The sequence below is a fragment of the Netta rufina genome (genome assembly GCF_964035555.1).
Source record: "Netta rufina genome assembly, chromosome: 28".
Lineage (NCBI taxonomy): Eukaryota > Metazoa > Chordata > Aves > Anseriformes > Anatidae > Netta > Netta rufina.
In genome coordinates this window covers 3,999,680-4,025,795 of record NC_140152.1, presented here as the reverse complement: position 1 = coordinate 4,025,795, position 26,116 = coordinate 3,999,680, and the positions used below count along the sequence as shown (strand labels likewise).

General features: G+C 50.3%; 1 protein-coding gene across 1 annotated transcript in view; it reads right to left on the bottom strand.

Annotated features, from left to right (window-relative positions):
- The window catches only part of ARHGEF18 (Rho/Rac guanine nucleotide exchange factor 18), a gene marked incomplete at its 5' end in the record, with an annotated part of 45,798 nt that extends 19,682 nt beyond the window's left edge, over positions 1 to 26,116 (bottom strand). The window contains 13 exons of the mRNA XM_084302878.1: positions 463 to 607; positions 3,695 to 3,758; positions 5,371 to 5,438; positions 15,300 to 15,474; positions 15,923 to 16,028; positions 16,377 to 16,457; positions 16,542 to 16,586; positions 16,805 to 16,862; positions 17,780 to 17,891; positions 18,352 to 18,562; positions 20,164 to 20,627; positions 21,028 to 21,164; positions 26,041 to 26,116. Of these exons, the coding sequence (XP_084159004.1) occupies positions 463 to 607; positions 3,695 to 3,758; positions 5,371 to 5,438; positions 15,300 to 15,474; positions 15,923 to 16,028; positions 16,377 to 16,457; positions 16,542 to 16,586; positions 16,805 to 16,862; positions 17,780 to 17,891; positions 18,352 to 18,562; positions 20,164 to 20,627; positions 21,028 to 21,164; positions 26,041 to 26,116 (1,742 nt within the window). The remainder of the gene's footprint in view (positions 1 to 462; positions 608 to 3,694; positions 3,759 to 5,370; positions 5,439 to 15,299; positions 15,475 to 15,922; positions 16,029 to 16,376; positions 16,458 to 16,541; positions 16,587 to 16,804; positions 16,863 to 17,779; positions 17,892 to 18,351; positions 18,563 to 20,163; positions 20,628 to 21,027; positions 21,165 to 26,040) is intronic.

The window sequence follows — 26,116 nt, the reverse complement described above, 5'->3', positions numbered from 1 at the left end:
AAAAAAAATACAGAAACCCACAGATAGCTTTGAACTTATTTTCAGCAAGGTATCCTGCAACTTAAAACACTGCTGCCTCCTACGCTAGTCAGAACCATCACAATCTTGAATAAGTGATCTCAGAAAAGATTCTGGAACTTCAGCAAGTCTGAGGACAAATACAACCATGAAAAAGATATTCTAGACAGGCATACTCAAGCAATCCCCTATATGATATTTCTGTGGCACAGGGTAGAGGAACTAAAGACAAAGTGCTAATTTAAACAAAAAAAAAAAGTAGTTTACTGTTTAGGGGATATTTAAAACAAATTTCAGCATTAAAAAAAACTCAGTGAGTTTCTCTTAAGCTTGAAAACCAATGCAAGTCTTGTTTTATTTTTAATTGGTTTTCTTTTCACATGGGGAGGGTAGGGGGAAGATGCAGCAGAAGCCAGTGAATTAGAAGAGAAGTAGTTTACTTACCGAAATTTACTAACAGCTTCAGCAGTGCTCAATGAAGACTGAGAATTTCCTCTCTGGGTAATAGTCATACCGAGATTCCGTGAGAGTACTGGGGTCCCATCCGGTCCCAGGAGAAGACTTCGGGGCTGCTCCTTCAAGGAAGCGGCTAGAGAGGCAAAAATTGAATTGGTACTCAGAAAATGAGGCGTACACTGCAGCTCGCCTGCTCTCAAACCTCTCTCTGACTGTGGACGCAGAACAGACAGGATCTTGGATGTCAAAAGCTCGTTGTCCAAAAAGACATTCTCATTCCATTTTCGTGAAAAGGAGCCACAAAAAGACAGCTCAGGATGAGCTGGAATCGCATTGCTTCTGCCGCTGCTTTTTGAATTTGTATTCCCCATGCTCACTACTGGCTGCCCTCAGCCTTGGCACAGTAAAGTGGCCCCAGAGATGCACTGTTTTTATACTACCTGTGATCTTTCTAGAAATGTAAAGCTGCCACTTAACTTACTGTATTGGCTAAATCAGCAGGTCTGAAGTGCAGGAAATTGGTCCCTACTGTGCCCATTTAGTGCGGAAATTGCAAAGTATCTTCTCCTTTAGTAAAACACCAGAACCTACACACAATTATTCACACCCTACCGTATAAGGGCACAGAACATTTCATGGCAAACAAGAGAAATCTGAGATCACATAAAACCACAAGTTCTTTGCAATGCTTATTGCTACACAGTGATTTATAACTGCATGCACACACGCTGAATGTAATAGATACCAGAGCTAAATTTAATTTTAATACTGCAGCTCTTTAATGCTTTTTAAATCTAGATGGACAGTGAGCTGGAAAGATATTTAAAACTTTAATCACTATTACACAATTCATGGAAGCCTGTAATAGACTTATAAAAAATGGATACAATTATTTAGTACCGATGTCTGTAATGAATGATATGGAACAGCAGACAAAATATATCCTCTCAAAAAAAGGAATTTCAGGGAAGTGAAAGATGAAGAAGCAGCCAGGCAATCTTTAACACTTATCACTGACAAGGTCTGCAGGTGCCTTTCCTTCCAAGTGCTTTTAAGGACATCGGAATGGAAGAGATCTCACGGATCCCTGAACCCAGGACTGCCACTGCAAGCAGGCTTTCTCTTAATACCCAGACCAAACTCCCCTTCCACTTCTGGTCTGGGAGGAGGCTGCTTCAGGAGCATGTTGCTGTAGCAGTTCAAGGGTGTCTTCAGTTCCCAGCCTAGGTTCACCCATCACCAATTTACAACTTTTCTTGTGACAATGCCAGTGTCTATTCGTCCCCCAACGTTCCTCCTCCTTAGTCTGCACTCCTCAGCGTGCCTCCATCTCTCCTCCTCCATCTGAGGAGTACTCATCTCTCCCTTCACACCTGTCTCATTCTACCAAACACAGCTAAACCAAGGTATTCATGTTTCTACTCATAAAACGTGTTTTTCCAAATTTCTTAATATCCCATACTCTGCATCTACTTGTCTCATTTTATCTTCCTTGAAGCAGTTGACAAGAATTGTATGATGGCTGCAGAGAACATTTCATCAATGCTATTTAATATAATTATCACTGCATCTTCTACCTGCTAGAAATACTTCTCCCAACAACTATTCAAGTCCAAAACCTTTTGGCTATGCACACAGCTCATTCTCAATCTGTACCAAATTGGGTAAACATGGATATATTTCCTCCTCCATCATCCAAGTGATGAGCTTCAAGCTCATCGTCCCAAAAAAGCAGACTGAGTGGATATTGGTAAGATTGGCAAAGGAAGATTTCTTGAACAAAGGCTTAATAATAAATGTCATCCCACTTCCATTTGTGGAAGCACTGAAATCATCAGCCATCAAGTTCTCTTTCTGTGCTGCACAGCCAAGAACATAAAAGGTTTGTTTCCCAATGACAGGCCAAATCTAAACATTTCCAGATGCAAAATATGGGGGAAGGCACAGTTTGCATCTTCCCTAAAATGTGTATCTCTTCGATATTGATGCCCTACCTTTGGCTGTATTTTTGCTGGGCATTACAGTGTGCAGTGTTATACTGTGGGCAGAGACAGAGCCCACGCTCTTAGATGTTCCTTTAACTTCCATCTTCTGCTTTTGACTACGGAACATTAGTAGTGGCTGCCTAGCAGAGCCTGCACCAACAAAAAGCCATTTTCTGAGTTCAATTAGCACTGTCTGCACACTGCTGAGAGTCCGTATCGATCGTTGTTAACCTATCACATCAGACCAGACTGTATACCACAGAGCTGTTTCAACGACCAGCCCTACGGCCAACTTTTCCTATTTTCATTATTCTTTATTGTTTCCTATTTTAGTCTCTGTACTTTCCCCTTAATGCACAAAACCGTTCTTGGCCATGCAATCAACCACTTACCTTCTTATAGCAATTATTCCCCTTGTGCTATCTGTTAAGAACTATTTCATAAAGAAGTACCGTTTGAAATGCAAGCCAAACAATACCTAGCAAACACACATGCAAAAGTCAGAGTAGTATTCAGATATTCACCTCAAATGTGTTTCTTATAGCCATCAAAGCAACCAAACAGACTGACTGCAAGGCAGAAAATAATTCTGCTCTAGTTACAGTCACCTCAGAGCCCGAGAAGCCTATTCTGCTAGGCAGGCCTCGAAACATCTACCAATTAAAATGCCATATAAAATCATACAACTGTAACTGTGATGGTCTTTTCCAGTAGCAAAAAGCTATTTCAAAGCCCATGCTGCAACAGAGCTGCTCTTTTCTTCTCTGTGCTCCCAGATCCCTTTTCCCACTTCGTTTTAACAAAGATTTATGTTCAGACCATTAGCGCTAGCTTGTCTTAGAGATTTCTAGCAACCACTAGCTGCAGGCAAGTTTTAAATAGACAATTATGAAAATCTGATGTAAAACAAAGTTCACAGTTCTAGTCTTTTCAGAGGCCAGAGAATAGACAATCAATGAGAAACTAGCTTATTGATCCCTTTTCACCATGATATTTTGAGGTTACACAGCAAGAAGGTATAAAGAAAAATAAAAAGATAAAAAGATAAAAACACACAGGAGATTGCTAGGAGCCTCTCAGCCATTCCCAATAGAAAAAAAATGAAGCCATCTTATTAAAAGAGACCTTTTCTATACTTCAATAACACCCTGTGTATAGCCTTTAAAACATATTAAAGAAAAAAATACAATTGAACAGATAAGCCTTGAGCACAGAAATCATTCTTTAGTACAAACCTGGGGAAATGCACTGGGACGAACTTTGTGGAGATCCAGAAGGTCTGTGCTGCAAATCTTTCTGCTATAGGAAAAAATACAATCCTGTTACACACACAGACCAACTTTCCAGTCCAAAAGGAATCATTTTTTTCCTGGCATATAACCCTAACTGTAAGCGAAGCTGTATTCTGACTGTCTAAAAGATTTGACACAATAACAGTTTTGATTTTCCCACATTCCAGAAGCACGGCACAGACATTAACTCCACGTATAAAAATTCCATCAGATATAAACTAGACTGAAGTACAACCAAAATGAAGTTACAGCTGGATTAAAGCTATGACCATAAGTAATTTATTAAAGGAAAGTAAACCCTTGAGGTAGACAGCCTTCACCTCCACTTTCTTGCAGTTTACCTTAAAGCAATACTAACTAAACTAAAACCAACCCAGCCAATGCTTGGTTTCAACCAAAAATAAGACTGGCCAAAAACTCTTTGTTAATCTGCACAGCTTTCTCATTCTTACACCACTAGGATATTCCGATTCAATAAGACTCCATTTATCTAAGATGCAGGCAAATTATATAACTAACACGGTCTGTAATAAATGGCTTTCTGGGAGTCTTGCTTCACTCTGAGGATCTCACTCCTGCCTTCATTCCCCCTATCATTTTGTGCTGTCACTCTCTCTTTGTTCTCTTCAGGAGCAATTTGTAAGGGGGTGATTCAAGTCTGAAAGTTTGACAGACGGTAAAGAGTAGAAATCAAATATCAGAGTATCAGAGCAAGTGATTGCTTACGCTTAAAACAAAAAATGCACAATGCATTGACAAGTTGGGAAAAAGAAAAAAAAAATATAAAACAACAACACAAGAACATTTCTACACCCTAAAGAGTTATGTTCTAAATCCCCAAAGGCTGAAAATACTTCCTCTAACCTCCGACTGCCCAGGTTTGAAGCTGTTCTGCTCTCTCTTTTTCCTCCTCATAGTACTCCCTAACCTGCTATCATGTTCTAAAATCAGAGTCCAGAATCATCAGCAGTTGCAGGTTAAAAACAAATTAAAACCCCCTCAAGTGTAAGTAGTTATGAGAAGAAGGAAATGATTTTTGAAACTAATACCTGAAGAAAAAATGACAGATAGTATCTCAGACCAACCCATGACCTTACCTGCAATCACAGGCACCATGGGTGACACAGATAAAAATGATCAGCTTGGCAAGATATAAAGTTTATCAGAGGTCAAAAACGAAAACACTTATTCTGCATTGCTCAAGCTTGTAAGTAATATTGCAACTATCATAACTAAATTCCTCTGCACCCCTCACTGTCAGCTTTGAGATGGCACAACCCATTAGAATAAAGTAGTACAAAAATCAGAGGTACCAAATAATTAAATTGTGGTCCAAAACAACAACAACAACAACATGATGACTTTGAGCATTCTTACAAGCATTAGTCACAGCTCTGACAGGCACGAGCAATGTTAAGTAGTTCTCAGAACAACAAAAGCGTTTCATTTCTCTCTACATACGTTGTCGTAAATTACTCTAACGACAAGTGAATAACTATTCAGTATCTGAAGGATGTAGGGCAGGATTCTCTACTGACTTAAATTCTGTAGACTCACACTAAATTAAACTTACTCTGTCAAGCATTGTTATTTATAAAAGAACAAATTTTAAAACCCACCTTGGGTCTGATGCTGCTGCATTCAGCCAATAAACTCTTGCAGTTCTTATGGACATTCACTGCACAGTCTGAAACACAGACACAAAAGAAGTCAAATTATCCTTGCCATTCCCATCTAAAGAGAGACCTAAAAGATCTCTTAGTTTGGAAGAGGCTCAGAGCAATCCGAGGTGTTTCAGTGAGCACCCTTGTGTATGTTCTTGTCTTGATTTTATGCCAATAAGGTAGATAAAGCTACCTTACACCACTCTCAGCAGCTATTTTTTGATCAGAAGACATATCTAACAGTGCTGTGTATTAGTTCCCTGTGCTAAAAGATGCTCTATGCAACAAGAAAGAATATGCTAGAACACGGGGAAATGCCATAGAAAAGCCTCCAAACTGCAGATGAATCTAAGGACTTGATTCTCAAAGAGACCACTTGAAATGCAATCAGCTTGCTGATTTCCAAGTGGCGTTATCTTTGTCCAGGTGTCAGAACAGAATGTTGAAAACGGGCAGAAGAATCAGACTGTGTTATAACCATACTTCATTTTATAAAAACATATTTAATCTTCCACGCTTTTAATGAATCAAACACACCTCAATTAAGGACGAGAACAAGTATTTGAATACTAGTGAATCTGGCTTCCTCTTTCTGCACACACACAAGGTCTCCTCGCATTCCTTATTCTTCTGGACAGCCTCTCTGAACAGGGAATTAGAGAACAGCAGGGGTCAAGAAAACAGCAAGGAGAAGAATGAGGGACAGAGGAAACCGGAGGTCACAGGAACCTGAAGAGGCTGAGACTGAGATTTAAGAGCAAAGATAAATACGAAGGGGCACTCGATTTATATAAATAACAGATACCTAACCTCAGAAAACAGAGGGTGTTTTTCCATCAGTAACTGGTGGCGTTAGGTCTTACTCAGATCAAGAATGAGGGGAGGTACAAAAATGAACTTGACAGTTATTTCGGTGAGCTCTTCTCAAACTGGAGAGGCACAGAAGGCAGTACTGAGGAGGACAGAGCTAAAAAAATCCAACTGCAACCCAGACTCTTCCCTTCCTCATCTGATCCTCCATCCATTCCTTTCTCTTCCCTCTCCCAGTCACTGGAATGGTGAATTTGGCAGGGAAATGCAAAAGGGCTACAGCTCTGCCCAGTGCTGAGAATGTGTGGTCACCCACCTGGGAGGTGCAAGGCTTTGCGTTACTTTGGCTGAACGGGGGACAGTGCTAAAGGTACCACAGCTATCGATACCACAGGGAACGAGGCAAACCCACCGGGGTGGGTTCTGGGCTTAAACCGAGCCACATGGAATGAGGTTGAGGATGCTGAGAGCATCACATTATCCCACATCTGCTTGCTATGGGGTCTGCTGCTGGCCCACGGACAGGCTAACTGAAACGGGGGCCTCATCCAGCAATCATTCAAGACCAAGAGGCTCGTAAATATCATAAACGGCTCTGTTCAAGACTGGGGATAGTGAAATTAATGTATTGTATAATGATAAAAATAAACAGTAATAAGAAGAACACTTCCCTTATTAACGAGATGTTTTCCCAAAGGCTCCCAGAAGCCAATCTGCAGGCAGTCACACAGGAGCATTTTATTGGACAACACATTACAATGCCCAAAAGCCCAACACTGATTCACGCTATGCAAGAGGGAAATGAACAGCTGAAAAAGGGCATACGGATGCATTTTCCCCCCAGCTCTAATACCTTCTTGTGGATCAGATACTGGCAATGTCCCATAAGCGTCTTCCAGAATTGGATTCCAGGACAAATCTATGACTCACCAAATATTATGAGTGTTATGACCCTGACCTTTGGTCTGGAACGGTACTGCCCAATAAAATAACTCTTAAAAGGCCATTTGCAAACAACCACAGCTACCACTTAGATATGTTGTGATTAATCTAAGATTTAACTTCTAACTTTCCCCCCCCCCCCCCTCACATACACAGCATTTTGGTGTTTTGAAATGACACATTCAAAAACAACTTTAAAACAGCTAGGTTCAGGCAGGGACACCTTTTAAGGCTGTTCCTAACGATACAAGGTGTTCAAGTACTGTTTTAATTAAGGATATATCCACTATCTATTAAATTCAGACAGCTGTGGACAGAACGGTTTTCACGTGAAACTAATCATTTTTATGTTTTCAGATGTCTGACACTTCCGAGATCAAAGAGAACCTCAGCCTGACACCATACAAGGTTATTACTGCCTCTTGGATTGACAAAGAAAACATTCACATCTGAACAATTTGCATATGAATGATTAATACAGAACATAAAATCCCAATTTAAACAAAGATGCGCAACACAGTAACCAAGAAACATTTTAGGCAAGTACAGCATTCCAGAAGAAGCAGAGTGACTTTGTGATAAATCTCCTTAGGGAAGAGGAGGAGTCTCACTTGAACTTGGAGAAGTTTCTGTATTTGGTAAATCCAGGTCATGTACCTGCAGGAACTCAGAACTGATTTAACTTTGTCCCACTGGCTTTGGTGACCGGTGCTTGTTTATTTTGCTAACACGCCTCGCCGTGCAGGGGCAGAAACCCCAAAGTGGAAGGCTGACAAGATACTTCACATTCGGAACCAGAAACAGCCCACGCGAGAGAGCAACAGCGCTGAATTATTAAGTTGCAGCTTCCCTCTTGCTCTCCAGAGCCAACCAACCTATGACCCCTTTCTTGTTGCGTCTGTTTTTATTGTCTGAATGTCAAACCGGGGGTGTGGTGGGCTCGTGTCACTCCCAGCACTACAAGTTCAAGGGGGGGGTTGAGGTTTTCTTTAAGCAACGAATCCCAAGCCGGAAAAAACGAACAATGGCTGTTTGTTTTTCTAAACAATACCAAGGAAAAATAACGCGTTATACTAAAAGAAATATGAGCACCATTTCAATTCTCTCATGCTCAACCCTTCCCCCATTCTACAGGAACACTACAGGACTGAAGCAGCAACTATGACAATCATAAAAGGTATTTAAAATATTTCATAGGTAAACATTAGGTGGAACTACAACACACCATGCCTGATGGCTCCTGCTTGAGAGCCACAGTTCATGGGTTTATTTTTATACCATACTGATGAGAATCAAACTATTCTCTTTATAAATTTATAAATAAAAACAAACAAATCATAAGGACCACTAGAAAACACTTTGAAAAGGGGATGCACCAAACAGCTGGGAAGGAACAGTTCCTTCTCTTGGTTTTACAGAGAGGACACACGGATACCATAATAACACAACCACAGCACCGAGTCTCCAAACAACATTCAGTAATTTTGCTTATTTATTAGAGCAGCGAAACCAAACAGTACCAGAAACGTTCAGAAAGCTATTTCACTTCTTCATCTGTCCCTGCTCCCTCGCACCTCCCCTGAAAGCTGTCACAGGCCCCATATCGGACAGGGTTTTCCTCTCCATCACACAAAGCTGACCCCACACCATGCCTGGGTCAGGGCATATTTCAAACTGCTCACCACAGCTGCATGCAAGGAGCTGTCTCCACTTTTCACCATTTGTTTCCCAAACCGTATAAAAGTATTTAATGTACACGTCGGGCACTTCTCGCTGCTGGAGCCCCACCGGTACGGGTAGCACCGAGGAGACAAGGGGCAGGATTTCTCCACCACAGCACGGCGATGCTCAGGCCTCCCTGGGCCACACGCTAACACCTCACCTCCCTCAGCCTTTGAGAGGTCCCTGAGGTGAAGACCAGATCCCAACGAGCTGCCTCGCCCCCCAGATTAAGGCTTGAGCTGCTCACGCCGGGGCCGGCTGTAAACCCCGACGGATTTATCACGGAGAGGACGAGGCGAGCCCTGGGTTTTCCTCCACGTCCCCTGACGTTGTGTAACTCTGCTCCTTTCCCCTCCAGGGCTGCAAAACCCCAGCCCGGTGCCGTAGCCCCGCTGAGGGCTCTGAGGGGACCGGGGGTGAGGGGGGGTGGACGGGGACCGGGGGGCGGCCTCACAGCGCCCTTAGGGAGCCCGGTGCCGGGGAGGGAGGGGGGGAGCCGGCATCCGAGGCTCGGGGGGGCGCCGCCGGGCGCGCTGACAACCCGGGCTCTTACCGGACTCCCCGGGGAGCCTCCGGTTGCACTCTCGGTCCCGGGAACGGCCGCCACAGCACCAGGAAACGCTCCCGTGTCCCGGAAGGGAAAAGAGATGCAGGAGGACGAGCACCTGCGCCTGCGCGCCGCCGCCCCGTCGAGGGCAGGGCAGGGCAAGGAAAAGGGGAGGAGGGTACGAGAAGGAGCCTGGAGGGGCTTAGGACCTTCCTCAGGCTTGGGACCCTCGCCCTCAGCCCGTGTTTTTTCCTCAGGGAGCCCGCGACCCCCTCAGGGAGCCCGCTCCCCTCAGCAGCCCGCGCTTTCTCCTCAGGGAGCTCGCGCCCCCCCCCCCCCCCCCCCTCAGCCCGCGCTTTCTCCTCACGGAGCCGCTCCCTCAGGGTCGGGAGCCCGGAGCCGCCGGGTCCCTGCCTGAGGAAGGGGCCAAATCGGCTCTCCCCGAGCCTCAGAGCCGAGCCCGGCTCCCCCTGCTTCATCTCTAAACACCCGGGGACTCTCCGGGGCACCTCCCGTCAGCGCCTGACGGGGAACAAAGGCTAAACGGCCCCTTGATAGATGGGACGCAGCGTCCCGAGTGATGGCTTTAACGCCGTGCTTCGCGTGTCCGCGCAGCGCCGGGGATTTACTCTAAATAGGGAATTCATCATTAAAAGCCCGGTGGGATTTGCCATTCAATGCGAAGTGTTTACAGCAGCTTCTGCCAAGGCGGCGTTGGGGTGCCAGGCGGCTTGGCAGCGCGCTCGCTTCCGAACCGCCCTGGAACTGCTGGTGCCTGCAGCCGGCCTGGGCTTTTGTAAGTGACCCTTGTGCAGACAAACAGCGAAAGCCAAGGAGATGCTGCTTCACTGTTGTCAGATTCATGCGTATCTTGTGTAACAAAAGTGGAAAAAAAATAAAATTCCCTGAAACTAAGGCCAGCGGTTTGATGTACCAGCGCAGTGCCGCTGAAGAGCTCTGTGGAGGGAGGAAAAATTGGAGCACCTCGTGACCTAACCTTGCCTCCTGATCTGTGATTCACTCCGAGGGCTTAAAATACCGATCTCCATCACAGGTTTGTCATATTTTACGTTCTGCACGTGCAATTTGGCTGTCAAACTTGAAAATGCAACGCACGCAATTACAAAGCAAACTTCCCTCTCAAAATCCACCCCGCAGCTTTCCCGCGCTGCTTTGAAAAAGCCTGACACCATTTTGGCTGGAAATGTGCTGAAATCCTAGACTACCATGAGACCGATATTGTCTCTGGTTTCCACACTGCGACCTACTTCATCGATTTTTATTTTTTTTCATCTAATATTTGCAAGCTTTTCAGAAATGTTCCCTTTTGTTCTGGTGCTGTACAGGACTAAGTACAAAGAGGTCCCAGGCATTTACTGGGGCCTCTCAGTCCCGATAGAGAAATAATCATTAAATGAAGCAGTTTGGGGGTAAACAGCTGGCTGCCACTCTGTGACAGATTAATCCTTAGACACTCCAAGCTTTGTGCTTCACTATAATATAAAAGTAAAGCATTGCAGATTGCCCAACGAAAGCTTTCACGGAGAGAACATGCTGTGCTTGTGTGGCTGGCCTCAGGGCATCTCCACAAAATCAGTGCAAAATCTGGCACAGCAACCATCTGAAATACTCCATAGCTTAGAGCTAAGGCTTGGATTGCAAAGAAGAGAATAGCACCGCACCGGCTTTCTAATCCTGTGTAATTCTCTATAATAATAAAACATTTCTTACTGAACAAGTAGCAAATAGATTACTGTCACACGGCCTTATGCAGCTGTCAGGCCAGGTGTACAAGACACTGAGGTTTCACCAGGAAATGCAAGGAACAACATCTTGGAAATGTTCCAAACAAAGGCAATACTGTCCAGAAAGGAGAAGAAAGAGAAAAGCAGAAAAGGAGAAGTGCTGAGAACAATATATTTTTCTGCTTCCTCTCCTAAAACCTCGACAGTTGCAGTGAGTATGTGGTAGGGCCAGCTATATGTCTGCAGATTCATAGTTCAGTCAGCATTTCCTCTGAAACCAATCCTGCAGACCACTTTCCCAGTTGCTTTAGATCCTGCTTCACTGGCTTGTAACCACATTAACCCACAGCTGATCACAGGCGCTCTGGTTTCGCCTGTTTGATTTGGACTCCTGTCAGTAATCACTCATTCCAAGAGGGACTCCCAGTCCATTCATCACTGTCATCATGTTACAGCAGCCAAACCTCCTTTTTCCCCAGAATAGAAGCTTTTTGGCAGCCGTGTCTCTTTCCAGAAACGCAAAGTTTCAGGTTGCCTGCTGCTTTTCAGATTTCTCAGGATTCTGTGTGGGCTGTGAGCAAAAATCTCACAACAGAAAATCAACTCAGTCCTCCTTATGATCAGGCAAACCTCTCCTCCCCGTATTAGCTTATTGGTGCTGCGCTGGGAATCCTAAAAAGAAGGGTGTGCAGGCAAAACTGCAAAGTGAGAGGTGAATTTTGCACGCTGAATTTCAAGCCCAGACCAAGAGCCGCTCTGGCCTGTTTTGCTTACAGATGAAAACAGAAGCTGTTTGCCTGACAACTGCGGAGACCCATGTCCTCCATTTACCCATGGAAAAATCGTAAGGAAGGAAACGGCTCTTCAAACCTCTTTCACAATGTGCTAATAAGTCCCGGAGACGAGATGTTACTGCAACTTGCTATAAATCAGCCCGTGTACTGAAACAGCCAGCAAAGGTCAGCCTAGGACAGGTGGGCAGTCTGCTGTCAGTCACAACCCTCCGGCCTGGATTATTCAGGAAGATTCATTAAACTGAGCGCCTTCTCTTAAAGAAGAGGGATCTGTCCAAAGCCTGCTGAGTGCTGTGGTTGTAACTAAAGGTTTGCTTTTGAAGATGGTTGATCTAAGCTACCAAAAGGGGCTAGGGCTGCATCTTTCCCATAAAGTAATAAAGATAGAAGGCTCAACTAAAGAAGACGTAGAGGTCCCACCTCTACCCCAGTGCTCAATCTCAGGTCCCTGAAGGGGAAGCAATCTTTCTGCCATCCATACACCACAGCATATCCTTGGCTCCCCTCCATGGCGCAGCCTGCTTGGAGAGCTCTCCTCCTGTCAGGGCTTTCCTGGGATTCATCTAACTCCTGTTGCATAAACTCTGGAAGCATGTTTATAAGAAAGGATTAATTTAGGCACAGAACCTTCTCCACCCTTGACAGCAAAGGCTCAGAAGGAGCTTTCTCCATTTCCAGGTGAACAGTAAACCCAGGGGCTCTCAGCTCAAAGTTTAAATAACACCAAAGTTTGGGTGGCCACCGTTGTCGAGATCCCAGTTACCACAAACATTGCTCTTTGTTTTCCGTCCCTGCCAGACTCCTAGCATCACGTCTGGGAGATTCTGAAGCTGGAGCTGCAGAAACTGTCCCGCGTTTGTACTCGACGCACACCACGGTCTCCTTCCTGCCTTCCCTGGGAGGCTTTGTACCGCGTGGAGCAAGGAAGGACGGGAGGAATCAGGTGGGAGAGGGAAGCAAATCGCCCTGCACAGAGCCACCCAGGCTGCCTGCCATCTTCACAGCTCACATGCCTGTTTCCAGCACAAGAATGCTAATTCTTTGTTCTGAATTAAAAGCAGAATTCCTCCTGCTGTTACTTTGTCTGAAACGAAGAGCTCTTGCTCCTCTATTTCATCACTGATCTGGGAGCCACCAGACTCTTTGTGTCCACAGGACAGCGAAAAAGACCTCAGGCATGGGAATGCCTACTCATTCCCTCATCCATCTCCCTGGTTTCAACCCACCCTTTGCTTTAACTGCTATTTTTTTCTTATATTCTTTTTTTTCGAGCCTGTTTCGCTTCCTGCCACACGGTGGTGCTGCAGATAAAAATACCACGGAGATAACGTAAACAACAGCACCTGACCATGAGGTGGACCGAGAGCTGGCCGAGGGCCGAGGCGTGTAGATGGCGGAGCGTTGAGTTCGTTAGGAGCAAGCGAGAGGAGCAGCCAAATATCCTCAAATTCGGGCAGCGGCAACAGCTCGGGCTGAGCCCCAACAGAGCGGCTCACACGTCTGAAAAGTGGGCAAGCTGCTCTGGCTGCCCAGTGGCCCAAAAACTTGCTTTTCCTGAGCCCTATCAGCGACTCGTCAGGAGACCACACACCGCTCCGAGCTGTGATAATGGCAGCTAGAGATATCAGCTATCGACTGTGCTGCCCAGAAGCAGCTTGCAAAGGTTTCAGCACAGCATAATCCAAATATAGGGCTAACGGCTGTCACGCAACAAGTCCCCGGTGCAGATCGGCCACAGGCAGGCCATTAATTTTAACGAACATCGCAGAACCCTGCCCGACCGCACAGGGAACATGCAAAAACGAGCTCTGCTGCCCATGTTTGCCCATGTTTGCCCATGTTACCCTAGGCAGCGCGATCCCCGAGCAACCCAGGAAACCAAAGGAGATGTCACAGAGTCCCAAACACAAACCAGCGCCTCAGTCACCATGGAGCTTTTCAGCTGAATGTTAGTAAGACTTAAGAACACAGATTCCTCATGGTAAGGCTAACAAACATGGTAAAGGTTAATATAACTCACATCCAGTCCCCACGCATTTATGATGGACAATGATATGCCAAGCCAAACATATTTTGAAAGACGGCTCCATCCCCTTGAGCTCCCAGTCACAGATTTCCAAAGCAGAGAAAGAATCTCTCACACTGGCAATGACCCCAGGGTTCCTGGGACCAGAAAGAGCGTGGCTCTAAGCTCTTTGTTCACTACAGATCAAGGACTATCTGCATCTGCTCAGATTCGGGTATTTTTGTAAAGCAGCATGCCGCACTGCAAATAGAGCCTCAGCTAAGAGCTTTCAGACAGAAAGAACAAAGCATAACTCTGCCACCTCTCATAATATTTGAATCCTTTCTAAATATCCACAAAGCACTTGCTCTGATTCAGCTCCCTCCTCTCTGTTTTGGCTGTGACACCTCTGAAATGTTCACTAACAGCCTGTGGTCCTTTTAAATCTCTCTCTGCCCTGAAGGGAAAATATGCTTCTTATAACACATCCCCTAAGGCAGCTAGTTGCTTTGTCCCAGGAAGGTTTTACTGACCTTAAGAGTGCTGAGAGTTCCTTACTTGAGAGTGAGCATTGCTCGAGGATACAAGGTGGAGGAAGAGAGCGACTCTCTCATTTCCCAAAGATTTAATCTGCCCACGGGCAATTTCTCAAGAATTAAAATGTTCTTCAGTGCCCTGAGTATCTGTCCCTAGGAGGAGGGACAGTTTGTCCAGCAGCCAAGGCCATGCGGCGAGGCAGCACAGAGTCCCATGCAGGCCTGCAAAGGAGCAGCTGCCATTCCTGAGCACTACTTGCATCTGAAAAGCAGGAATCTCATCCATGCAAGTCCTGGGAGGCCCCATTTGAATATTGTGTTAGTTGTTAAAGCATTGGATGCTCCAGGAATCCCTGTGCCCATTCACGGGGCAGATGCTGAGCTGACACATCCCTGCCCTGGTGAAAAACAGCCTAAAAGAGCCAGCTTCACTCAGACAGCAGGGAAATTTGCTTGAGTAAAGCAGAGCATCGTGAAAAAGAAACTTATTAAAGGGAAAGTTGACCTAGAACCTTCCTTTGGGGGGAAGGGGCAGGAAATGGTCAGGTGGCCAACGATAACAAGGATAAATTATTGCCAGGCAGATGCAGTGATGATTTAGGCTGTCTGGAGAACAACCGAGCCAGGCTAAGCGGGGCGCTGGGGTGAGTCAAGCCAGGCAGAGAAGTGAAGCAATCCACGAGGCCGATTTAAGCAGGGGAATGGCCGACCTGGGCAGAGGGCAGGCAGGGGAGCGGGGACAGCCAGGCAGGGCCAGAGCCAGGCAGCGACAGCCATACTCACTCAGGCACTGCAGACCACTTTTATTCATGAGGGGTTTGGCACACAGGGAGCAGCTGGTGCAGCTGGAGAAAACCCCTGGCACAAGCTGGTGCCGATTGACCTCTTTCCACCTCTCTTTTGGCTCCTTTGTCTCTTTCTCCTTCTCTTTCTCTTTTGATTGCTCTTTGTTCTTACCCTGGAAGGAAAACAACAACAAAAAAATACAGCTCTGTTATGTGCCTCGCACTGCCCACACATTCCTCTCCCTGCTGGTAAAAACAAGCACACAGCAAGCTGGCACACAGCAAATGCAGTGGGCCCCGTCGTGCCTGAACCTTTGGGATTGCAGTGGTTTTCCCAAATGCCTCCCAAAGGCTTGGGACAGTCCCTTTAGGGTAAGGCCATGCGTGAGGAAGGGCAGCACACAGCGCTGCAGCACGTGCCCGTACCCCTGCAAGCTCTTCTCTGTGAGTCAGGGACCACTTGGTCCCCTGCATGCTGTTAGGAGTCACCGTGCATCTGCTGATGAAATCAGAGGCCTCAGCCACCCAAAAGCAAGCCAGCGGACTGGTCCCTGGAACCAGATCCCCTCTCCTGCTCGAGGAATTCAGCAACCTGCTCCACAAATTCGCCATCTCTCTCACCTTATCCTTCTGCCAGGACCCGGTAACTCGGCTCCGCAGGGAACTCAGCCGGCGCATCACCTTGGTGCCTTTCTCTGCTTTGTCACTCTTTCCACTGTCCTCATTTCTGAAAGGAGACAAAAAGCATCTTAACTAAGGGAAGTTAACCAGCCAAGCATGGTTCAAGAGGGCCCCATCCCTGGGCTTTCGATCTGTTGGGGGATCTGGTTCAGCATCAGTCACATCGTTCACGGGGAGACTTGCAAATAAGGAAATGAGCTTTCAGATTACGGCTGGCACTGTGTTTTTGTGTTTTTGTTCAGTGCCATGCACAATGAAGCCCCACTCTGGGCAGAACTGCTGCAGAAACCAATGTCCACAGTAGTAGCGGGGTGCTTGAGCTTCGATGCAGTGGGGCTAGAAATCAGACTGCTCCAGGGACACCGAGTGTGGGGCTACTGCCCACCTCACTTACTCGTTAGACAGGAACTCAAACCAGGTGAGGTTCTGCTGGGAGGAATCACTGCCTTCTTGCACACAAACTCTCTGCTTTGCCCTGTGCAGGGAGAAGACATCAGACACAGCAAAAAAAACAACCACAAACAAACACAAGAACAGAGCTTCTCCCAGACACACTCACCCGTGATACTGCTTCAGCTCCTGAAGTACCTGCTGGACAATTAGCCTACCAGGGACAGGGCAGAAGAAAAACAAAAGATCAGAAAATCTCGTGGCAAACGCGTCCTGCACCCCACAAAGAATCAGGCACTGGTTTATGACCAGCTACGGAGCCGTGCCCCAGCATTGTGGGGTCTCCCTCATGGTCTGATCCTGGATCTCCGGTAGCTCAGATGCACTCAAGAATCTCAGCCACCTCCAGAAGCCAGGACTGACAATACCTACACGTGGTCTGGGGACACGTGATCCTTCTCCAGCATCTCCAGAGCAGGGGGTTCGACACCTGGAACAGAAAACACCCTCAGCAGGTATCCTGGTTCGCTGTGTTATACCTTCCTCCTGCAGTCTGGGCTACCTTAAGTTCTGGGGATCCTGCTTGCAGCTAGAGGGTAGGAGCTGACACCATCCCAGAGACCCTCCCTGGTTACTTCCCAGCCCATCCTCTTAACATTTCCCTACATTTCCCTACATTTACTCCTGGATAATCCTCGCCAGTGGGGCAGGCTAATGGATTCCAGCAGCACAGAGCTGGCCAACGTGAAGTTTACAGGAGCTGGGGTGGCTTTAGTGCTGACAGGCCACCTGGGAGAGGGGCTCTCCTAGGAGCTGAGTCCTCTCACTGTGCTTTGCAGCACGGCTCGCAAAAAGAGACAGAGCAGAGGACAAATATTCTGAGCAGGGATTTCTCTTTTCACAGGTTTATAAACCCGGAGAGGCACTCAGCAAATAAGCCCTCGGTTCAATCCTCCTGTTGTCTCTGGTTTTCTAAGGCTTTTGATGCAGAAAGCAGAACCTGAAGGCCTGGTCCCACAGCCTGCTCCCCTGCCAGTTAAGGGCCCTGCTGTCAGAAGCCCACCTTTGCCCTGTTCTTGTGGGTGGAGGAGAAAGGGCACATCTAAACCACGGGCAGAAGCAGAGGTACATTTTGTTCCTAGGAAACTGTCCTTGCCTCGTGTGCGTGAGGAATGACCAACACTCCGGCTGCATGGCAATGTGCCTCTGGGGACACGTCTGTGCTTAGACTCCTGTAAACCCAGCTCATACCCAAAGTCAGCTTGACTTTATCTCAGGAGCTCCTGGGACCGTGTAGCAGGGAAGGGCAGAGGATGTCTAGACTTGCAGAGGCTACAGCTCCAGCTCTGTGCCTTAGTCACAGCCGACCTGCACTCGATTAAAGCCGTACGTGCTGTCTGCACCAACCTTCCATGACCGAAAGAGCAGTGTTGAAACCGCAGGGTATGGGAGGGGAGGCGATCTCGCAGGCTGATGGCACAGACTTCGACCTCAGCCTCTTCCCGTCACTGCCACGTTCCTGGAGAAGTGAAAATTCAAGGGCATCTTTGGTCCTGCGTGTGCCAACGCCTCCACTGGGGCCCAGCACAGTTGGCAAGGCACAAATCAGGGAATGGATCTCCCATCTCAAGCGCCAGCGATCACCCCTGCCTTCCCACAGCCTCCTGCCCTTCAGGCCCACCCCAGCAGCACCAGGGCTCGTTCCCTCGCTGCAAGCTTCTAGCTCTGCTGTATCAGAGCACAGGATTAGACCGAGACCCAAAAAATGCATCCTGCCACCAGCTCTGTCCCAGAGTCTCGGTGGAGAAGCTGGTGAGGCAGTTCAGAAACAAAGAGAGGGGAGTATCAGTGGGAACAGGCAGTGCTTGCTCCCTTCTGGCTGCAGCAAGGGAAATTACAACAGGAGCTCTGTGTCTTCTGTGCCTTCTGCACACCCAGCTTGCCCGCTGCTGGCACACGCGCAGCCCTCGCACACTCACCACCTCCTCCGAGCCAGGGCAGCCCGGGAGGCTCGGGCGCAGCGGCTCTATCTCCACCTTGATCACCATGCTGCCACCACCACTGCTCCAGGCTTCCAGCTCGCCCCGGGGCAGCTGCAGGGACACACGAGGCTGCGGGCAGGACCGGCTGCCCTTCTCCACATCCTCCTGCTCCGCGTCGCTGCCCGCCTCGGTGGTATCCAAGCTGAACCTAATTCAGTGAAGGGAAAGGAGACGGCTTAGCAAGGCCGTCCCATTGTGCCAGGCACTGCACAGCCCCTGCCATGTCCTGAGTTTGGGTGGACAATCCTAAAGAGTCTACAGTGAAGACAATCCTACAACTGTGGAGTGCACAACAAAGACAATCCTACAGCTGTGGAGCCTACAACACAAGGAGGCCACCGCAGCAGGCCTGTGGGAGAGGAAATGCTGGGAAGAGTCAGCCTGGACATCAAGTCCTGAGCATGTTAAAAGCATCTTCTCTGGCTGCCATCAGCAAGCCCCCGAGCTCCTCGGTCACCTGGGATGTTTAATTTGGCTCTTGCTGATCTCTCAGCAGCTCCTGAGACTGCACAGCCACCCTGCAGCCTGCCTCGCCTGCGTGGGAGCTGCTGGCCTGCCAGCTGCAATGCCAGCAAAGTCCCTTCGGGCAATTTAGAAATGGCAGATGTTGTCATTTATTGAATCATCCCCGTGGCATCGTGTCATAAATCCTGCTCCTCCGGGGCCTGGCTTCAGGGAAGGAAAAAGAAATCCTGTTCTGGGAAGCGAGGGGCGGACCGGCCCCCCAGCACCCTCCAGCTGCCTGAACACCAAGTGCTGCTGCGGTGCCAGCAGCGTAGGGACAAAATGATGGATAGGAGCTTCGTTCCTGCTGCCAGAGACAGGCTTTGGGACGCATTTGCTTAGGGGACAGCAGGGCTCGTTCCCCTTCCCTGGCCCCCCACTCGCACATGCTTAATCACACAGCGAGGAGACCGGCACGGACAGCCACTCCATGCCACCACGGCTCGTGTGCCTGTTCCACTGTAAACTGTGAATGATCCCTGGCACACGGCACAACAATAGGTCTGGGAACCAAAGTCGGAGCTTGATAAAGAACTGCCAAGATTTCAGGCTGAGATAATTTTAGGGTACCTTATAAGGAGGGGAGATATAAATAGGCGTTGCTGGCTTGCCCCTACCTCCCGGCCAGCAGAGATCAATACGTTTGTTAGCAGGGGAAGCGTGCACAAAGGAACCTGGAGCCCAAGCGCTGCAGGCGGCAGGAGCACAGCACAGCAGTAATGCCAGGCCTGGAAACCCCTCCCAGCCAGAGCTCAGCTTCACACCACAAAATGCACCCCCTTCTGCAGCCATGGGGAGAACAAGGGGGCTGAGGACTGCTGCAATTGCAGCCACAGGCCCCACTGAGCCAGCTCGCAGAGCAGAAGAGAATGGGTTTGGCAGAGCTCTCTTAATCCCTGGGAGCTGGTAAAGTTTCCTCTGAGGCAGAGGATGGAGGTCACCAGGGCAGCTGATGGTGTGCAAGGGTCCTCTGCAGGCAGAACCGAGCTCTCCCCAGATGAGAGATCCTCTTCCCAGCCCCAAGAGCAGGAAAAGAGGCTCTTCCTATTGCCAAGAGACACAGAAACCTCCTCCTGCCCTCGTGTCTGTTCCTCCCCGTCCCACCCAACACGAGCAGCAAGCATCCAGCTGCCTTGGCAGACGCTGACGAGGGCGGGAGACCACCCAGCAGCAGGGCGATCGCTCCAGCCTCCCGCAGCATCGCTGTGCTGGATATCTCACACGGCCCTCACGGCCCTGCCTTACCTGCGCTTGCAGTCCACGGGTGACAAGGGGCTCTCCCAGCTGTGCCTCCGAGAGGTAGACATGGACCTCACCAGCGTGGGGAAGGACTCCGTGGTCTCCTGCAGGTCCAGGTCTTCACCCGTCTCCTCGGGACCGTCGGCAGCGCCGGTGCCTTTGTTCAAGAAGTGGCAGTCGGCCTCGCCGTAACGCACCGAGCAGGACACGGGATTGGAAAAAGCCACGTCCACGGACATTTTGCTCAGAGCCTCAGGTCTTTCTTCCAAGAAACGAATGGCTGACACAGCCTGAGGGGCTGGGTCTGGCTGCGCCGCTGCCTCCGGCGCTGTTTTGGCAGCTGGCGGGCTCAGGAGCCCCAGGTCTTTGTAATACTCCGTGCCGTGGAGAGCTGAGTCTGAGAGGAGATCCTCCGTGCTGCTGTGCAAGTCAGCTGCGGGGACGTCCAGCTCTGTGGAAGAGGAATCTTCCTGCAAAGGCAGCAATGGCACAGCCTGAGCGCATAAAGCCCATCAGAGAGCCTTGTGCTCCTCCTGAGAAGGGGGCACATCCCATGCAGAGCTGGGACTGCTCTGCTCTCCCCTCCCGATGCGACCTGCCCCAGTCCCACCAGCTCAGCTTGCTCCCGGGGTTTGTAAGGCTCCCTCCATCCTGAGATCTCTCCATGCCTCACACCCACTGACATCCGTGCGTATGATTTTTCCCAGCAAGAAAAGCACTATAACCTTGTGCTCCTTGATAATTTGGGTCAGCACCCTTTTTCCCCTGCCCTTATTCCACCTCAGCCCCCTTGGATATGCTGACCCCCCCAGTTTGTCACCCCTAGCTCCTGCCTCGCGTGGTGGCAGTGGAAGGACAGAGGACACTCGCCTTTTCCTCAGCCATGCTGGTGAAGAAGGTGTCATCCTCAGCGATCAGCGACGGGAGGAAGCTCTTGGGGCCGCGGTACTCCAAAGCAGAGGGGCTGCGCTCAGCGAGTTCCCGTAAGCAGGGCTTGCAGTCAGACCCTGCGAGACAAAGAGGTCACAGCTTGTGGCTGGATGGCCAGGAGGATGTAAAACCAGTGACACAGAGAGGTGACATCAGGCAGCACTGACACACTCCACGTGGCCCTCTGCTCCCTCAACCCTTCTGGACAGGAGCCTCTCAAGCCAGCCTCCGTCCTGGGGGAACACGGTGCAGGGGTCCCCTAGCAGCAGAAATGCCATCCCTTGAGCCACGGCACGTGCCGGGGCAGAGACCAGGCTTGCACCATCCCAGCCAGACCCCTATATGATGCCGTGTCCTACAGGGGCTGCTTTCACAGTAAAGCAGAAGAGCTAAGCACATTGTCACCGCCATCACTTGCAGGAATCACTTTAAAGCATGAATCTAGGGGGAAAAAAAAAACAACGTCCTGGCATCACTGATATTATTTGCATCCTTAAAGAGCAAAGGATGCTGCTGGGAGGGAAGACAGGAGGACTTGGGGCAGCGCTGACACACGGAGCAGTGCTGGAGGTGTGTGGGTCTCCGGTCCCACAACGTGTGCACGTTCCCCACACCGCAGTGCTGAGCGGGTGCCGGAGCACGCGTGCACCGCCCGATAAGTCATTGAGAAACAAAAACAAGGCCTGGACGTACTTGGCGGCACAATATATCGTCCAGCTGACTGAAGCACATTCCTATGTAGCGAGACACGCTGGAAACGCTAGCCACGATCTCTAAACCAGTGCGTGACTCACGGAGGCCTTCTATTCCTCTGAGATACGCACAGCTGAGGCGAGTGGAAAAAAGCCAGGCTGTTGGCTGAAGCACCGTGGTGGATGGCTGAAGATGCGGAGAACAATAGCAAGAGACAGTAAGCCACCATATCCGTCCAGTGAGGGGGGAATAAACCTGCTAGAAACTGCTAGAAACCCATCAAACTCCAGGAAAGCAAAATATAAAAGCGTTACTATGAGCAAGATCCTGTTAAGAAACACCCTCCTGGAAACCTTGCAGCCTGCTGTGCGTTTTAATGCTACACGATGCAGCCAGCGAGCCAGAAATTGTGTGGTGCCAATGAGAAAAAGGCAGCAAACGTGAGGGAGAGTTTGGAGGTTTGTTCCTTGGATCCTGCTGCACGCTGCAGAGGCCAGGTTGTCTGCTTGAAGGAGCATTTGGTCTGTTTAAATGTGTGAAATCATTTAAAGTCGGGGCTATAAGTGATATAGTGAGGAAAACACTCCACGAAGGCACTATTTAACTAAGAGCTTTCTAACTATACAAGCAGTGAAAATTTGAAACAGGCTGTCTAGGGCGGATCTAGGAGAAGATTTTAATTAATAGACAAATTCCTGCCCTGGATGTCCTTGGGCTGCATCTGTAATGCTTTAGCTGTAAAACTGGTCGAGGCTCAGCCAGCAGGTTTTAACATCACCTTTTGTTTTCCCCTGTTCAGCTTGCAAGCAAGAAATCAGCTTTCTGAAGAAACCAGTGCAGGTTTTGGCGTGGGCTTGAAGGAAGCTGAGCAGCCAAAGACGTCAGCGGACAGCAAAAGCCACCGAACCCCCAAAACAGGCTGGGGTTGAGACCAAGGTAGGACTGACCCAAGGGGAGCAACCAGAGGATTGGGAAGGTCCCAGGGAGCCAGGGACACATCCTGCTTGCCCTCTATGAGCCTGAGGAGGGAAGCAAAAGGAGCTTGTTTGCCCTTGCCATCTCTTGCAGCAGTGAACATGCCTCAGAGAAGGGAGCAAAGTCCCCAGGGGCAGGGACGGAGCTGCAGGAGCTGACAAGTGCTGCAGCCTGACAGAGGCCAGAGCCCTGGCCCGCAGGTTTAGCTAAAACAAAGAGGTGTTTTCCTCCCGAGCAGGGTCCCAGCCAGCCTGCCAAAGCTGGCTCTGCACCAGGCTCCATCCTGCAGCTCTGAAGTGGGTCCCTGGATCAGAGTCAGCTCCTTGGAGGCCTGGAAAATATTCCCTGTGCCGTGCAGGGCTCTGGCTTTGGCCAAGATGTCTGCTGCAGTCAACAAGCCCCCTGCAGCCCCACCAGACAGCTTACATCCTCCTCGGACACTTCAGACACTCTTGTTCAACACGCGATAAATCAGGTTTGCAGCCAGCGGCGGCGAACCCGGCGGCAGCGACCGTTAGGCACCAGCGTGTGCTGTGCACGGGGCTACGACGGTGGGGAGACCATTTTAGGCAATGTGTGAGCACCAGACGTGACAATTCCGGGCTCCCCGTGTTTAATTCCTCCATCGGTTGACCCTGGGCTAGCACCGTCAGCTCTAGACACGACACTTGGGCACAGGGATCCCATGGAGGGGCTCTCGAGGGAAAAAAACGTTTCCAAGAATCAGGTTATGGCAGGATGAGCAAAGAAAGGCTGGTGTGGAGAACACAGAGGCTGTGAGCATCCGTGTCTCTGAGACGGAGGTGGTCACCCATCTTCTAGCCAGAAGGGTAAACCCCAAGGCCCTGCACTCGAGACTCTTTGGGAGGACCCATGCCTGGTTTCGCCGCTGTGTGGTGGTCAGGGGTTGGCCCCACAGGTCCCCAGAGGTGGCCAGGCAGCAGCATTCACTTCCCTCAGCTGATGCTGGAGACAAGATGGCAAAAGGACCCTTCCAAGAGCACATGCTGTTTGGTTTCGGGGAACATTAAGCAGCTTCGGTGCTGCAGTTGCTATATTCTCCTGTGGCCAGGGACCATAAAAGGTTGCTGCTGCAGGGAGCAGCTCCTCAGAGGAATTCCCAGGGCAGAGCTGGGGAGGAAGCGCCGCACACGAGCGGGGCTGTGCTGTGCTGTGCCAGGCTGGCTTCCTGGCAGGCAGAGCATGAAGACGCCAGGCTTCTTCCCTAGGAGGAAGGGAGCAACGAGAGGTGTCCGTGGCGTGTGGCAGCCTGGGGGGGTTTTGGTACCATGGGGACCCACCAGCTGAGCTGGTTTGTCTCGAGGAAGAAGGCTCCCTGCTGCTGCACCCGCATGCAATGTCACTGGGCGACTCATAAAGATGTAGATATTTCTGTTTCAGGGCTGTAGGGAAAAAAACCCTCCCTTCTGCAGCCACCCAGGTAAGCCGGTCACTGGAGAAAACACCCACAGCTGGTGACAGCAGGGGACCTCACCCAAGCAGCCAGTGCTGGAACAAGCTGTGCCCACCAGGGATTTGCAGCCCAGGAGCAACGTGCCCCAACCCCAGGCCCCAGCTGCCTTGTTGGGGCAGGATGCTGCGGGTCCCCGGGCGACCCCAGAGCCAGGCAGGGGATGCGTCAGAGGAAACACAAGGATCCGAGCTCTCACCACACAGCTCACATCCTGCAAGCATCAAACACCCCCCGAATTTCCACCGAGGAAAGGCCACAACAAACACGGCGGGGACAAAGGCACCGGTCAGAACGAAACAATCCCAGGAGGAAGGAAAGAGCAGAGCATCTGAGCATTTCCTAGCAATCAGGGGGCAGAGAGTGCTGGGAAACCACCGAGAGCATCACAGGCAAGAAACAAGAATCATTCAGTCTCCTTCTGGCTCTTCCCTACTGGCCCAGCACCAGCTGCCCTCTACGTGCAGCCCCGCAGGATGACCAGAGCCGTAGGGTAAAACCTCTGCAGAGCAAGTGCTGAGCTCTCCGTGCCAAAATCGGATGAAGTGCAGCACTTGGCCTGGTCTGGGCCCCAGCTCATCGGCTGTTGGCAGCAGCGGGGATTGGCTCATGTGGCCCGGGCTGAAGGAGGGGAGAAGATAAGCCGTCCAACACCGTAACGCACTGTACAGCGAGCTGCTGCCTTATCGCTGCCTTTGGGGCCTGGTTTTTGGGCACGCAGGGCACGGGGAGCAGGGAGGCAGCGCGAGCCTCTCAGCTCTCTGTCAGTGGAAAGGTCTCAGCAGGGCTCAGCGGGGTTGCAGCCCCTCGGATACCCTCCCAGCCACGACCTATGGTCACTGTGCAGCTTCCTCAGCAACTGCTGGGGAGAGGGCTGCCCCGAGATGCTCCCCAAAGCAGCCTGGTTATGAGCAGAGGCTGATTTATTTATTACAGCCCTGAGCCCAGCTGCGCCTCCCCAGCGAGCCCAGGCACAGCACTGCGGGGCTGGGGCCGGGGAGCTGGGAGCTGCTCGGGGCTCAGCGTGGGTCAGAGCCTCCTGACCCTGCCTCTTGCTCTGCACAAACCTTCCTGCGGCCGGCCGCTTGGGATCCCCTTCCCCTGCGTGTCCGCAGAGGAAGAGGAGAGCTGGGGGAGGAAAAGGCCGACACGCATCAGGCGCTCGAATGCCACAGATAACGACAACCACCAGCCCGAGGGCAGCGTTTGCAGCAGGGGCAGCAGTGTCCAGCTCCTCCAGGGCCACGAACACCCCATATCCCGGGGCTCTCACTTCTCTCTTTCCAAGCCACGGCACTGCGAGCAGGAACGAGGCCAGCTCACACCACTGCCGGCATTTCCCACCCCTGCTGTGGGACAAGCGGGTGCCACACGAGCCACCAGGGCTCAGCCCGTGCCCCGAACACGGGGGCTCAGCTCCTCAGCCCGCTCTGAGGGACCGGAGGAGCCTCTTTCCCCGGCATCTGCTCTGACACCAAAGTCCCAGCACACAACTTGAGGCTCAGCCCTCGGCAGCTGCCTGCGAACGCCGGGACCTCCGGCTCACTGGCAGCAGCAAAGCTCGGTTATTACAAAACCATAAGGCTGCTGTTTAACCCGTTACCCAGCTCCCCAAAGCATTTACGTGCCCTGAGAAGGTGAAGAAGAAGGAAAAGTGTCACTGACATCTGAGCAGTGGCCCCACAGAGAGGAGCAGTGGGTGCCCAGCACGTCGGGGACCCCCGTGCTCTCTGCCACCCGCTCACCCCGGCCGCCCTGCAGCAGCGGCTCGCGGCGCCCGGCTCAGCCCTCTCTCCCCACACACAGGCCGTTACCTCGCTTAAAGGACCATCTCTTCTTCCAGCGCTTCGAGAACGACGGCCAGGAGTGGTTGAGCAGTGAGTCGGACAT